This window comes from Megascapheus bottae, chromosome 16 (assembly GCF_031878675.1).
Source record: "Megascapheus bottae isolate mThoBot1 chromosome 16, mThoBot2.hap1, whole genome shotgun sequence".
NCBI lineage: Eukaryota > Metazoa > Chordata > Mammalia > Rodentia > Geomyidae > Megascapheus > Megascapheus bottae.
Genome location: NC_143524.1, coordinates 9973195 through 9989254, shown reverse-complemented (window position 1 = coordinate 9989254; position 16060 = coordinate 9973195). Strand labels below are relative to the sequence as shown.

At 35.9% G+C, this 16060-nt stretch overlaps 1 protein-coding gene across 1 annotated transcript; it reads left to right on the top strand.

Moving 5' to 3' along the window:
• The first annotated feature begins 14064 nt into the window (after positions 1 to 14064).
• LOC150052652 (olfactory receptor 9G4-like) lies at positions 14065 to 15003 on the top strand. Its single transcript, XM_090349183.1, has one exon. The coding sequence runs from the start codon at positions 14065 to 14067 to the stop codon at positions 15001 to 15003; it is 939 nt and encodes a 312-aa protein (XP_090205309.1).
• Positions 15004 to 16060: the final 1057 nt, after the last annotated feature.

Here is a 16060-nt window from a genome sequence, read left to right as displayed (position 1 = left end):
TCTGTATTGCTGTACTGAATTCAAATAAAAATATACATTTGTATATGAACCTAATGTATTGTCATAACTTTCTACTTTGTCTTCTCTTTCACTACCTCCTAATTGGTAATTGTTGATGGGTTCAATTTTTCTGCTGAAGCTTTGCTTTAGATCTTGTATTGACTTCTTTACCTCCTTACTTTGATTTTCAGTATTGTCTCCCAACTACTTTAGCTGACTGGCTATATTTCCATTAGACATCCCTTCTTCTGGTCAAATTCATTCATTCATTCATTCATTCTATTTATGGATTCCATGAATTCCTTTATTAAACATTGGTTAGCACCATTGTGCTCAGACATAGTGATATGTAGGCTTTCATTAATCATTTTTGCCAGTAGTATTTTTAGTGAAGTTTGAGAAATATCCTCTAGGCTTTTAACTGACTGCTCTGTTGCCTGTTTATTTTGAGTAGGAGATGTAGGTCATTGATTTGTTATAGTTCTTGTGTTTCTATGTCTTGCTCTGGCCATTTGGAAATGAAAGCAAATTCAATACCACACCAGCACAATATTAAGATAAGAACCAACCCAGAGCAGTGTAGGTGCACAGATATTAGAAGTTCATAATCATCGATAGGTATTTTCATTGTATCTCTTCCTTTTGGATATGAAAACAGATCCAATACCACCACAGAACAGTTTTAAGACCAAAACCTATCCCACCTACTGTAATTGCAATGATTTACAATCATGTAAAGGTATTTCCCTATCTATCTCTCCTTTTCCTTGTTAGGGGAGCAATAATCTGATTCATAAGCTGGGATTATGTATAGTTGTAATCAGTAAACCTGGGAATTAACTTAACAAATGAGGTGAAGCACCTCTATGATGAAAACTTTAAAAACTTGAAAAAGATGCTTAACCAGTTCTGGTTATCTACAGAAAACCAAAGTTGGATCCTTCTTTGTCACCCTGCACTAGAATTAACTCCAAATGGATCAAAGACCTTAAGGTAAAAGCTGACACACTGAAAACTTCACAAGAAGGAATCGGAGATACACTAGGCCTCCTTGGCACAGGTCGAAACTTTCTTAATAAGGACCAAGAATCACAAAAAATCAGAGAAAGGCTGGATAACTGGGACTGTATTAAACTGCAGAGCTTTTGTATGGCAAAAGACATAGCTAGTAAGTTAATTAGGAAGCCTACAGAGTGGGAGAAAATCTTCACCAACCAAACAACGGACAAAGGCCTCATATCTAAAATATATCAACAACTCAAAAAATTGAATCACTCCAAACTAATCTCCAAAGTAAGAACCATCCCATTAAAAAATGGGCCAAAGACATAAAGAGAGTCTTCTCTGAAGAAGAAACAAAAATGGCCTATGGACACATGAAGAAATGCTCAACATCTCTGGTCAAAAAAGAAATGCAAATCAAAACAACTCTAAGATTCCCCCTCACTCCAGTTAGAATGGCCAGGATCAGGAAAACGAATAATAACAGATGCTGGAGGGGATGTGGCCAGGAGGGATCACTACTACACTGTTGGTGGGAGTGCAAACTCGTTCAACCACTATGGAAAGCAGTATGGCAGTGCCTCAATAGGCTAAACATAGAACTACCCAATGACCCAGCAATTCCACTACTTCGCATTTACCCAACCATCCAGAATCTAGGGCATACTAAATCCACTAGCACAACAATGTTCATTGCAGCACTGTTTACCATAGCAAAGATATGGAACCAACCTAGATATCCCTCAGTTGATGAGTGGATCAACAAGTTGTGGTATTTGTACACAATGGAATTCTATGCTGCTGTCAGAAAAAAATGACATCGACCCACTTGTTAGGAAATGGAAAGACTTAGAAAAAATCATATTAAGTGAAATAAGCCAGACTCAAAGGAACTTAGGATCAATGGTTTCCCTCATTTCCCATAATCAGTAGAAACCATGGGCTCTACTAGAAGAGACTTGCAATAGAGCAAAACCTTGATACATAAGGCCATATAGTATGAAGCTACTTGAAAGGACCTCTAGGATATTCAAACAAAAGCCATATAACAAATGATTGTTGTTCTTAAGGTACTATGTTATCTCTCATCTCCTTCGCTGTCCCTTGGTTATCTCATATTGTTACAGTACCTTGCTTTGTTATCTGATATATTGAATTTATTTGTATTTGGTTATTTGAAATTTGATAGGGAAGAAGGGAAACCAAGACGGGGGGGTGGAGGGGAGGGTAAAGGGTACCAAGACATGTGAAAGGGTATCAATATATGTGAATTAATGCACCTTCTATATGGCAAATATCATGTAACCCTTATATTAATTCTAATAAAAAATATAAAAAAAGAAATGAAAATAGATTTAAGGAAGTGGGAAAACCTCCTAAGCTTCTGGAGTAGAAGGATTAGCATCACAAAACCACCCATGTTCCTGGATTGAGGTGACTAACTTTGTGAAAATGGCAATTCTTCTGAAAGCTATCTACAAATTCAATGCAATACCCATCAATATACCAATAACAGTCTTTGATGAAATAAAAGAAGCAAAACAAAATTTCTTATGGAATAATAGAAAACTTTGAATAGCAAAAGTAATCTTTAGCAGGAAAAACAATGCTGGAGGATTATCAATCAATACCAAACTTCAAATTTGATTTTAACACCTTATTTATAATAACAGCTTGGTACTGATATGTGAACAGGACTAGGGAATACAAGTGAAGACCCAGAAATGATCCCACATACCTATGGCCACCTAATGTTTGATAAGGGAGCCAAAATCATCAGATGTAAGAAAGACAGCCTCTTCAACAAAGTTGCAGTCAGAATTAGTTATACACACTGAAGTTAGATCCTTATATATCATCCTGAACCAGAATCAACTGCAAATAGGTCAAATGCTTAGAGGTAAGAACAGATAACCTGAAAATACTACAGGAAGGGATAGGAAATACTTAGGGCTCCTTGTCACAGATCAAAATGCCCTAAAGAAATATCCAGAAACATAACAAATAAAATAAAGGATGGATACATGGGATCACATTAAACTGCAGAGCTTGTGCATGGCAAAGGACATAGCTAGCAAGATGAACAGAAGGTCCACAATTTGGGAGCTCTTCACTATACAACACCATACAACACAAGGGATTAATATCTAAAATATTCTTAGAGCTCAAAAATTTAAATCCTCCAACAGCAAATCCTCAAAGGATCAACCACCCCATTAATAAATTGGGTAAAGAAGTGAAAAGAGAGTTCCCTGGAGAAGAACTAAGAAACTCCAATAGATATATGAAGAAATGTTCAACATCTCATGCCATAAAAGAAATGCAAATCAAAACTTCATTGCGATTCCATCTTACCTAGTTGGAGTAGCCAGTATTTAGAAAAGAAATATCAGATGCTGGCAAGGTTGTGGTGTAAAAGGAACACTACTACTCAGTTGATGGGAATGTAGACTGGTTCAACCACTCTGGAAAGCAATATGAAGGTTCGTCAAAAGATTAAACACAGAGTTCCCCTATGATCTAGCAATCTTGCTTTTATGCATTTACTCAAAAGATCACAAACAAGGCCATACTAAAGAATCCAGCACAACTATGTTCATTGAAACATTTTTACCATAGCTAAGATATGGAATCAACTGAGATGCCCCTCAGTAGATGGATGGATCAAGAAAATGTGATATATATATATATATATCACATATATATTACATATATTTATATAATGAAACTCTTTGCTTCCATTAGAAAGAACAATATCATCCCATTCAAAGGAAATTGTAAGACTTGGAAAATAAAACATATTAAGTGAAGTAAGCCAGAACCAAATAAACATAGACTCCATGGTTCCCTTCATTTATAATAATTAGTACATGTCTAGAATAGTCCTAGAAAAGAATCACAATAGCTCAATATCTATGTACAAAATAAGATGATACTATTCAAAATGAAATCTAAGATATAGAAACAAGTTTTTTTAATTTTAGGTATTGTTTGATGTTATTTCATTTTCCTTTTGTTTTACTTTCCTCCTTAGGGTTATCCCCTGTTGTCACTGTGTTTGATTTTGGTACCCTGGTCTATTATATATGTTTATACAATTTGGGGAAGGGAAGAGGAATAACAAAATGGTGAGGCAAAAGATAAAGGTCAAACCAATGGAGCAGTGATACAAGTTGCTATGTTAGAACTGAACCTTACAACTTGGGGGCGAGGAATCTGATATCCTCATGCATTTCCTGACAATTGTGTTCCTTGCAGATTCATATAGGAAAAAAGGGGAACAAACAAAAGAATCCAGTCACTAGAATGGTTATTTTGGATACATGTTTTTGTTTTGGTTTTTGTTTTTGTTTTTTGCCAGTCCTGGGCTTGAGCTCAGGGCCTGAGCACTGTGCTTGGACTTTCTCAAGGCTAGAGCTCTACCACTTGAGCCTCAGCACCACTTCTGGCTTTTTTCTCTGTATGTGATACCGAGGAATCGAACCCGGGTCTTCATGCATGCTAGGCAAGCACTTTAACCAGTAGGCCAAACACCTGGCCCTGGCTACATGTTTTGAATATACAAATAGAGTATGTTTGAATAGAAAGTAATTTTGATGTGTGCAACAAAAATTCACTATGTGTTCTTGATAATTAGGTATCAAGCCTTAGATGCCAGCACAGACTAAACCAGAGAAACTTGGAAAAGCATTTGACTTTCAGAAAATTAAATATGATATAAGTTCTTGATCACTGGCCAAACAGTTGAAAGCCTGGGTTACCTTTAAGAAAGGAAGAATTTTTTTTTTCTGGTAGGGTGGTTGCAAAGTTGTTAATCAAAGAAAAGCACATTACCTAGAATGTCATACACACCAGAATAACAACTGCTTTTCAGATTCCTTGTACATAAAATATCCAGCGTCGTGCTTCTAATTTAGCATGCTGTATAATAATCCCAAGAAAACTGCTCTCCTAAAAGGATTCTAAAGGGTTATAATTTAAAATGTTGGTAAATAGCATTGAAAAATGCTGAGATGCAGGCTACTATGTAATGATTATTACTAGTAGTTATAATTATTTCTAGGACCCTTACCTGTATTACAACAGAAAAAAGACTCAATGAATTAACATAAAGTTGTGCTCCATGCCAGGCGCCAGTGGCTCATGCCTGAAATCCTAATTGCTCAAGAGCCAAAGTCTGAAGATCGTGGTTTCAGTAGGAAAGCCCATGAGAATCTTATCACCAATTAATTACCAAAAAAAGCCAGAAGAGGAACTGTGGCTCAAATGGTAGAATTATATATCCGAGGGAGATAGGTGGGAGGGAGAAGAAAAAAATATCACAAACAATACCCAGGCCCTAAGGTCAAGACTTAATACCACCCTCCTCCTCCAAAACAGATGTGTTAAGTAATGCTACAATTTTTAATAGATGAAGCCCGAACAGATCTGCTAGACCTCAATAATGATTCTCATAACATAGTTCTGTGATCACAGGACACTTAATTAAAGCTCACTGATCTCAGGTTTTGTTGAAGAGCTGATGAAAATCATTTCTTCACATGATTATCCCAAAATTACAAAAGACATATGACTGATAAAATGCTTGGTGCATTGTTGTGTAAAGCATTTCAAGTTGTGTACATGTGTAATGTAGTGGTATTGTTATTCCATGTGTAACGTTACACCAGCTTTCACTATGTTTCCACTGACCCAGAAAGTGCTGTCACTGTCCCATCAGCATTCACTCCTCTTCATCACTTTCTAGCCCAGCCTATCAATCCACCCCACTCAATCTCACACCTCCTTTCATGTTCTTGGTATTCTTTGACATAAACATTTTCTGGAATAGTGTCATCTCACTGGAATTCAAACCTGCTTCTCATTGAATCTTTTAAGGCAGTGTCTGAATTCCCAAGGTTGCTGACTTCTGAAATACCCTCAGGACTTCCCAGATTTGGAGGAGCTAACAGAACAATCAAACAATTGTATGTTAACAAGTTCAGTAATATTAAATAGAATGAATAAAAATCTTAGATAATTATGTATCCCTGGTGAAAAATATCCTGATTTTTATTTTTTGTGCTTTATGAGTTTGTAGAAAATAAATATATACATAGAAATCCCACTATATGTAATCATATGTACAATATCTATATTCAGATATCCACAAATGTAATATGTAATATATAACTACACTATATAATTAAACATAATATAAAACATAACATATAATACATGTGTTACAAAATATATAATATGTAATGTATGTATTAAATTATATATAATACATGTATTATATAATATATAATGAATACTTTAATTATACATAACTGTAGTTATATACAGTAATGTATATCTAGATATACTTATACATAGTATCATATAGCTATATATTCTTATGTATTACCTATAGTAACACATGTAATATACTTTTACATATTTCATATAATTATACATAGAGCATATACTCTATCATATATGTCTACATGCCCTGGAAAGCATGTATATTCTTTCAAAGAGAAAGTTTTTTATATTTTGTCTGTAAATAACATGTGTCTCTAAATCTTTCTTGCAACCATCTGATATCTTTGTTCTGTCATGCTAACTGTACTAGCTATATCACTTGGTCTATTTAATATCAATCTAATGAGCTTTCTCAGGGATTATGAATATCACAGAAGAGAATGCAGGTAAGTTATTCTTGTCTCTTCATCTAAATTTATGGCACATACCACCAAAACCTTGATACATAAGGCCATATAGTATGAAGCTAATTGAAAGGACCTCCAGGATATTGAAACAAACACCATATAACAAAGGATTGTTGTCCTTAATGTACTATGTTTTCTCTCATCTCCTTTGCTGTCCCTTGGTTATCTCATATTGTTATAGTATCTCACTTTGTTATCTGATATATTGAATTTATTTGTATTTGGATATTTGAAATTTGATAGGGAAGGGGGGAAAACCAAGACGGGTGGGGGGTGTGGGAGGGAGGGAAATGGGTACAAAGACATGTGAAAGGGTATCAATGTATGTGAATTAATGCACCTTCTATCTGGCAAATATCATGTAACCCTTTTACTACTTACAATAAAAAATGCAAAAAAAAGAAATTTCATAATCACAAAAATAAATCAAATATCAGAGCTCATGCTATAAACATTAATTTGCAAAATATATAACATCAAGGGCCTCTTTAACTTACTACTCTATCATACCATACATATCTACATCCAGTTTCGTTTGTATGTTCAGTAGTATTAGTTTTCTAAAAACTTTCAGAACATACATACTTCAAATCATTATATATTCTTTGTAGATTATGGATATTAATCCTTTGTCTTCTATGGAGACAGTGAAGATTTTCTCACATTGAGTGGGTCATCTCTTGATTCTGGAAACTGTTTTTATCCATATATTTTTATTGTAATTAATAGAAGGGTCACCAGATATAAGATGCATTACTAGACAAACATTGATACCCTTTCTCATGTCATGGTCCCCATTTCCCTTCCTCCCTTCTGGCCCCCTCTCATCTTGATTTTCCCCCTTCACTATCCAATTTCAAATAACCAATTAACCATATATAAAATACATCAGATTGCAAGGTGAAATATTGTAACAATATGAGACAACCAAGGGACAGCAAAAGAGATGAGAGATAATATAGTACATTAAGGACAGCAATCATTATATGGTTTTTTTATTGTAATTAGTAAAAGGGTTACATAATATTTGCCAGATAGAAGGTGCATTAATTCACATACATTGATACCCTTTCACATGTCTTGGTACCCATTTCCCTCCCCCCCACACCCTCCACCCGTCTTGGTTTCCCCCCTTCCCTATCAAATTTCAAATATCCAAATACAAATAAATTCAATATATCAGATAACAAAGTGAGATACTATACCAATGTAAGATAACCAAGGGACAGCAAAGGAGATGAGAGACAACATAGTACATTAAGGACAACAATCATTATATGGTTTTTGCAGAAACTTTTTTTAACTTGATGAAGTCCCAGTTATTAATTCTTACACTTTCTGAGTCCATTCAGAAAATAATCACCCATGCCCGAACTATCCAGTGTTTTCCAGTCGTCATTTCAAAGTTTCAGATTTTGTTAAGGTTTTTGCCCTATTTGGAGATAACTTTTGTACAAGGTAAAGCATAGATATCTAGGAAGCGTTGGTGTTCTGTGATGCTTTGTGCAGTCAGTTTAACTTTCTCAGTTTCTGGATATCTTGGAAGATGAGCTCTCCATAATACATGGACAGAAGCAGTGGTGTTCAAAAAGTGACCCTCGTTCTATATCACAGTACATGGTTGTATGCTTGTATGCATGCATGTACACATTCAATATATAAATATGCGTTGAATTCATTTTGCACGTAATTGTTGACTGTTTTATCGATGCTCATCCAGGATACTAGTATTTAATCTCATTTTTTTATGTGTGTGCTTATTTGACTTGATGTCAAGGTGGTGTTGCAGCATCCTTTCTCTTTCTCTGGATGGGGTAGTTGAGGAGCATTCTTCTTTACACACTTGCTTGAATGCAGCAGGGAATTCTTGGCTTTCAGGGAGGGTCATCTCTACTGCATTATGCCGATTGCGTATTTCAGACATGTGTAAGTTGTTCATATATACTTGGATCAGTTGTGACTGGCTATATGCATACAGATATTTATCCATTCATTCCAAATTTCAAAAACCTTTTTTGGAGTATATGTTTTCAATTTTCAAACCAAGTTTTCAGATATTATTTGAATACCAGTGGTCCTTGCTTTCACGTTCTCCACTGGTCTCTGTTTTATGAATTTTGTCTTTGATGTCTTTACATTAGTTTCCTCAGGGTTTATTGGTCTTACTTGTGAGCACTCACTGTTTTACTGAGTTTGCATGGTGTTCTTTAAGTCTGTAGTAGAGGAATGTTCATAAAATGGCAGAAAGAAAAAAGAAGTAGGCTACAAGACACATTGTAAAAAAGTCTCTTTAGAAAAATCATATTAAGTGAAGTAAGCCAGACTCAAAGGAACACAGGCTCAATGGTTACCCTCATTTGTCATAATCAGTAGAAACCTTGGGCTCTCCTAGCAGAGATTTGCAATAGAGCAAAACCTAGATACATAAGGCCATATAGTATGATGCTAAATGAACGGACCGCTAGGATATAGAAACAAAAGCCATATAATGAGTGATTGTTGTCCATAATATACTATGTTATCTCTCATCTATTCGCTGTCCCTTGGTTATCTCATATTGTTACATTATCTCACTTTGTTATCTGATATATTAGATATATTTGTATTTGGTTATTTGAAATTGGATAGGGAAGGGGGGAAAAGATGAGGATTGCGGGGGAGGGCAATGGGGACCAAAACATGACAAAGGGTATGAATTTATGTGAATTAATGCACCTTCTATCTGGCAAATATAATGTAACCCTTCTATTAATTACAATAAAAATGTATGGAAAAAAGTCTCTTTAGAGTAATTTGGAGCAATTCTATTATTAGGCACACTTAATGAATTATACTGTAGTTTCAATTGACCATGCCAACTTTAAACAAGTGGCAATAATTCCATCATATCCTGTTTAACGTATCATCCTCAAATTCCAGATGCTCTCTAATTAAATCTTTGGGGAATGAGGTACACATTCCTTCCTTGCTATGTGAGGTGAATCTCAAAGGGCTGTTGAAGAAATGTGTATAGAGAATTTAACAAAGGTGTGCATCAAAGCCAGAGAACAGGAGAAAGACGTCATATTAAGGAGCTGGGCTTTCTGACCAAAGGTAAGAAATAACAACAGAGCTTCAAGCACAACAAAGCAGACATAGCTGTGACACCTCAGTATGAAAGTATTAAGGGAGAAACTATTACCTGGTCCTAGCTATGTCATTCTTGTGCCATTCATGGACAAGTGAACACACATGCACACACACACACACACACACACACACACACACAGAAGTGCACAAACACCTCTTGAATGTAATGAATATCGTTGTGTCACAGAATTAATACATACTGAAATACTTAAAATATTCTGCTCATGAAAATGTTGGTATGATGTTACTATTTGACCTAAATGGATTCTTGATGGAAGTTGGGCCATAATTATCCCTCGTAGTTCAGTTTATTCCAAATAGATAGACATATTCTTCCCTTCTACTATAAAAAAAGAATTCCATGAGCTAGGTATATTTTGTTCTCAACCTCTAAACAAGTGATATTTCTCTGTGCTTGCAGACATGAAGATAGTTCAGGAAGTGTTGAATATGTTCTTCAAAGCCACAATCCACTGGGTAATAAAGTCGTGGCATGAACACACCACGTTAGTTATGAAATTCCACCTAAGTCAGACCCATCTGCATTCATGGGAGAGAGTTCTCTCAGCTCAGATGGAAGTGGGAACATAGAGAATGGCTTCCACTCTCCTGTCTCTAGTCAGCTTAAGCCACAGAGGGACACAGCCAGATAAAGTCATTCTGTAGTGGGCCCCCCCTTTTGGTTTTGCATGGTATTGGCACAAGTCCAAGAGTGAGTACAGAAGCTTTAGGAGACTCCTGAGACCCAGGGCTTGCAGTCCTCAGGGGGCTGCTAATGATGTAGCCTGTTTGAAGAGGAACAGGAACATCCATTCCAGTCTGCAAGGTGGAGAACAAAATCTCTTCTCTAAATCTGGAAATCCACCAACAACTGTGGCTGAATTTTCTGGTCCTCAAATATGCACATGACGTTTGCATCGATAAACTTTTTCTGTTTTACTTTTAAACTTAAGAGCTGCAGTAACATGTCCTATTGAGATATGGTTAGCATACACACAAGTCAGAAGACTAAAACCACAACTGTGGCTTTCATGATGCTCTCTGAATCCTTCATTGGGTCTATTTAGCTAAGGGATTTCTGTAAAAAAAAAAATAAGTAAATTAGAGAAGTCTTTTAAAAGGTACTCTGTTTTCATTTTAGGCTCCTCCAGCCCTGAGAGAATAAGTTGCAGTGAAAAAAATATCAACTTTTTGAAGAAGACCAGTTGAAACTAATGACCTTGAGTGCTGTCTTCCAGATTATTTTGGGCAATTCTTGTAAGCCTATCTAAAGTCTCATATGCTTCTCTTAATTTTTTCTCAAGAGACTTGGTCTCAGTTGATGACAGAAAAATAAGGATTTTACAGCTTCCATTTCAGTCTCAATAACTCTTCTCTTATTCTCTGAAGTACAATCCATATAATGGCTGTGTGTTTAATTACAACCCGAATGATTGTGAAACTTTGGGATCTTTTGTCTCCTCTGAGACACCATAGTGCTCTCCTGTTTATTTATTTCCTGGGTTTCTGATATTACCTGTGTTTTCTTCAGGTAAAACCTCTGTATGTGCAGTTTTCTTATGATGCAGTGGTTTTCATATTTCTTCTTTCCTTAAGAAAGAAGATTCATTATTTTAAATACCATACACTTCATGTATCATTGTATCATTTCAGTAGTTTTCCTTTTTGGAAGTCCTTGAACATTGCCCTGGACACTTTACCCACCCCTTGCCTCTTGTGTGATCCCATTTACAAATGTAAGTTTATTTTATCTTTATCTTTTCATTTATTCTCTACCTTACATTAGAAGAAATGTTGAATGCCAGCTTAGAAGATTTTCCTTGTATAAATGGAATATAGTGTAGTAAATTTTACAGTAACTATTGAGAAAAACCTAAACTTTTCAGTGTTCATTACTTAATAATAGTAACTGCCTAGGTAATATTATACAAGCTTGATTAGACTAAGAATAAAATAAGTATTTGAAGGCTCGAAGGAACAACTTTTTTTCCTACTTTTGTAGTTCCTGACATCTGCACTATTATTATTTGGAACACTTGGTTTTGCCAATTATCAGATTTAAGCTGATGGTTCTGAATGGACAAAAAATAATGGAAGACAGTCTTATTAAGATAATACAAGTCAGATCTAGAATTGCAAATGGAAGACAAAATACATGGATTTAGGAGCCCATACTTTCTGTATTACAAGAGGTGTATTGTAAATTAATGGAGGAGAGAAGTGTCTCTCAGTACTCAAGTTGTTTTTCTTATTATGCCTCTCTAAACATTATCAGCTCTATTGAATGATGATGACTAATTCTCACTTACTATCAAACAAAGCTATGATACCTCAGGGGTAGAGGCGGTGAGTCTGCTTTTGTTATATTTACTCTGGCTTAACTCAAAGTGAAATGATGACAACATAGAAATCATCAGTCACATTTTCTTAGTTTTTACAGTGTTCCCTCTTCTTTACTAGCCAAGGGAGAAAGACAAATAGATATTCAATGTTGTTCACAGGGTGATATCTGACAGTACATGCATTAGAAATTGTAATTAAAAGAGGTAGTATTTTTTACTTATTTTAAAGAGTCAGGATGTGTTTTATCCCATCAGTACCTTAAAATTGAAAATGAGTCCTTCTGCATGTTCAGCACCAGAGTATCAGGAACTGCTTCTCTCAGCCAGGTGCAGTGGGGAAGGTCTACAATCTCAACTCTTCAGGAGGTGAAACCACACAGATACATATCATCCCTACCAAATTTAGCCTTATCTTTTTCTCAGAAACTGAAAGTAAGAAAAACCAAAAGGGTGTAGAGGCTGTAGGTTAACTCTTGTGTATTGTGTGTGGCTGATAAGTTCAGAGATTTTTGGTTCCTCTTCAGCAACACAGTCCTACACCCATACTCACATACATGTGTGCACTCATAGGCATGCATGCACACACAAACAGCTTCGTCCATGCTTGGTAATCTTCATATAACTTACAACATTAGCTTACTCATTTACAGGAGAATGGGGGAAAAGGGACACTGAAGAAAATACATTTGGAAATATTTCTTAAGTGATAGAGAAACTCATACTATTTCTTACCTATCACTTGTGCTAGCTCTGACTAAATGGGAGGAAAAATATTCACTTTTAAGATTGATCACTGACTTTACATTAGAAGACTATACTTCCTTTGAGGACAAGTCAGGGTTCATCAGTTTATGTTTCTTAGTCTATGATGGGTGATTGCCTTACGGTCCATGTTTCAGGTTTGCCAATGCAACAAAACGATTCTCGCCTAGTGCATGGTGAGTAAGACAAATATGTTTTGATTTGTAAATATGCCAGAATTGAAGGAGTTCACTATACTGTTATTTGTACCAAACTCAGTGACAGACACATAGGAAGTTCTCATTAACTTATTGAAGTATATTAATTTTTTTAGAAGGCCATACACCAGATTTTGGGCTGGGATATTTTTTCCATTCAAAAATCTATCTTATACTACTTATGGGCTGGATGATTTAATGCGTATCCTCCTAAAATTAACACAATGGCCCTAATATAACAGCAATAATTTCATGAAATACAGTTCTTTCTTTTTTCCTGGTAGAAGAGGTTTCTTTTTTTATGTTGGGGTTACAGTTACGTCCATCAGGTAGTGGGTACATTATTTCTTGAACATTGATTTCCCTTCCCATGTTTTGCTCCCACTTTCCCTGACCCTTCCCCCACAGTCATCTTGATTTTCCCTTTCCTATTTCAAATAAACAAATAAAAATATATGCAATATACCAAGTACCAAAATCAGGTACAGTAACCACATGAGGTAAGCCAGAAGAGGAAACAAAAGATAAAAGAAATAACTTCACATAGCACACTAAGAACAACAATCACAAAGGTACACCTCTTGTTCCCATATCCTGGAAACATTTCTCTTAGCCTCATCCTATATGGCCATATGGACATAGTTTTTGAGCTACTGTGATCCTCTGCTAGGAGAATCCTAAATACATACTAATTGTTACAAATGATGGAACTCATGGAGCCTGCTTCTTTGGATGTGATTAATTTTTTACCCTATTCATACCATCATTCTTTTCTTTTGTTGACAGTACTGTGAAATGAAACTCAGGATCTCACATTTGCTACTCAGGTGCTCTACTCTTTGATCCCTGCTTCCAACTTCACTCATTTTTCTTCAATGAAAATATCACTAGGTTATTCTTCCTCATCCTTGTGTTAATAAAGCTGTATCCATGGTGGACATGGAGATGGAAAATCGCACGGTCCTGACAGAATTCATCCTGCTGGGCTTCTCCGCCAACCCCCATATGCAGCTGGTTCTCTTTGGACTGTTTCTAATGCTCTACTTGGCAACCATGTGTGGGAACATGACTCTTGTTGTCTTAATCTTGATTGACACCCGATTGCACACACCTATGTACTTTTTCATTGGAAATTTGTCCTTTTTGGATTTCTGGTACACATCTGTATACAGCCTTAGAATATTGTTCACATGTCTCTCAAGGGACAAGCGTCTTTCCATTCCTGGGTGTGCAGCTCAGTTTTTCTTTTCGTGTATGGCTGTCTACACCGAATGCTATCTGTTAGCATCCATGTCCTATGACCGCTATGTGGCCATTTGTAGGCCATTGCTCTATTCAGCTAAAATGTCCACTTCTCTCTGTTCCGGGCTTGTTATTGGTTCTTACATAGGGGGGGTTTTGAATGGCATAGCCCACACTGCTAACACGTTCAGGATGAGTTTCTGCGGAGATAATACTATTGATCATTTTTTCTGTGATGTACTGCCATTGATAAAGAAGGTCTGCACAGACACTCGGGCCTATGTGAAAATAATTTCCATTCTGGATGCCATCACTGTCATCTCCTGTCTTCTTCCCATCATCATTTCTTATCTGAACATCCTGGTGGCTATTCTGAGAATCCGCTCAGCAGCAGGAAGGCGCAAGGCTTTCTCTACTTTTGCTTCCCACTTAGTCTCTGTCACATTCTTCTTTGGATCCTTGCTCTTCATGTATTCAAATCCTAGTTCTGCCACCCACCCGGAAAGTAATAAGGTGGGTTCTCTGTTCTACACTCTCATCAACCCATTGCTTAATCCAGTCATCTACAGTATGAGAAATAAGGACGTCAAAGAGGCCTTCAAGAAAGCAATATACACCATACGATCACAACCATAAAGGTTGATATTTGTTTGTGCAAAAACTGACTGTTTCATATGTATGGACTTGTTGATAAGAAGTCGTGGAAATTTTTACTTCTAACTATGAAATGTGCACCCAGTCTGTTGTTATGATGGTGATGATTATGACTATTATTCTCTTCTGATAGAAGCTTTGTAAAGACTATAATACTGTTTTGTTAAAGATCTATATGTATTACGATGGCTCTCTGAGTACTTTACTTTTCACAGAGTGCATATTTCTTGTTGGGAACGAAATATGGATGACTTTATTTTCAATGGTTTAATTTTGAGTTTTGTTGAACATTATTAGGTAAGGAAGCTAAGCAATTGTAAGTTTATTGAGAATTTCTCCCCTTATACTTGCTTCTCAGATTTCTAATTAAACATATATTTGTGTAAATATTCTATGTTGTGCCTTAATATCAGAGTGGGAAAATTGTTTTATTTTTTATTTTATTCAAAGGAAACAAAAGTCACAGCAAAAGATTTACTTTAAGAGAATATATCTATCTCAAAAGAATGCTCTCTGCTGGGCTGCTAGTGGCTCATGCTTCTAATCCTAGTTACTCAGGAGATTGCGATGTGAAGATTCTGGTTCAAAACCAGCCTAGGCAGGAAAGTCCACAAGACTCTTCTGGTTAATATATCACTAGAAAACTGGAAATACATATGTGGCTAAAAGTAGTAGAATGGCAACCTTGAACAAAAGACCTCAGAGACAGGCCCTGAGTTCAAGTCTCACAACTGACAAACAATTAAAATGAAAATGAGAATGTCTTATCTGTCACATAGAGAACTTGATAATCTACCTGAGTTTATACAGCATAAACCTCACATTGACAAATTCAGATCATCAAGTAGAATAATGTATAGCAAACAAACCTTTCCACTATACTCTAGACCAGTGATGGCTTAATTAGTACTTTATGTGGTCTTCCAGTCATTTCTATAAAGTATACTAGAGGAAACTACATTAGGTTAAACAACAAAAAAACATAATTGCCAAGAATATAAAATATTTTTTCTTAGTACCAAAAGATGTAACTATGAAA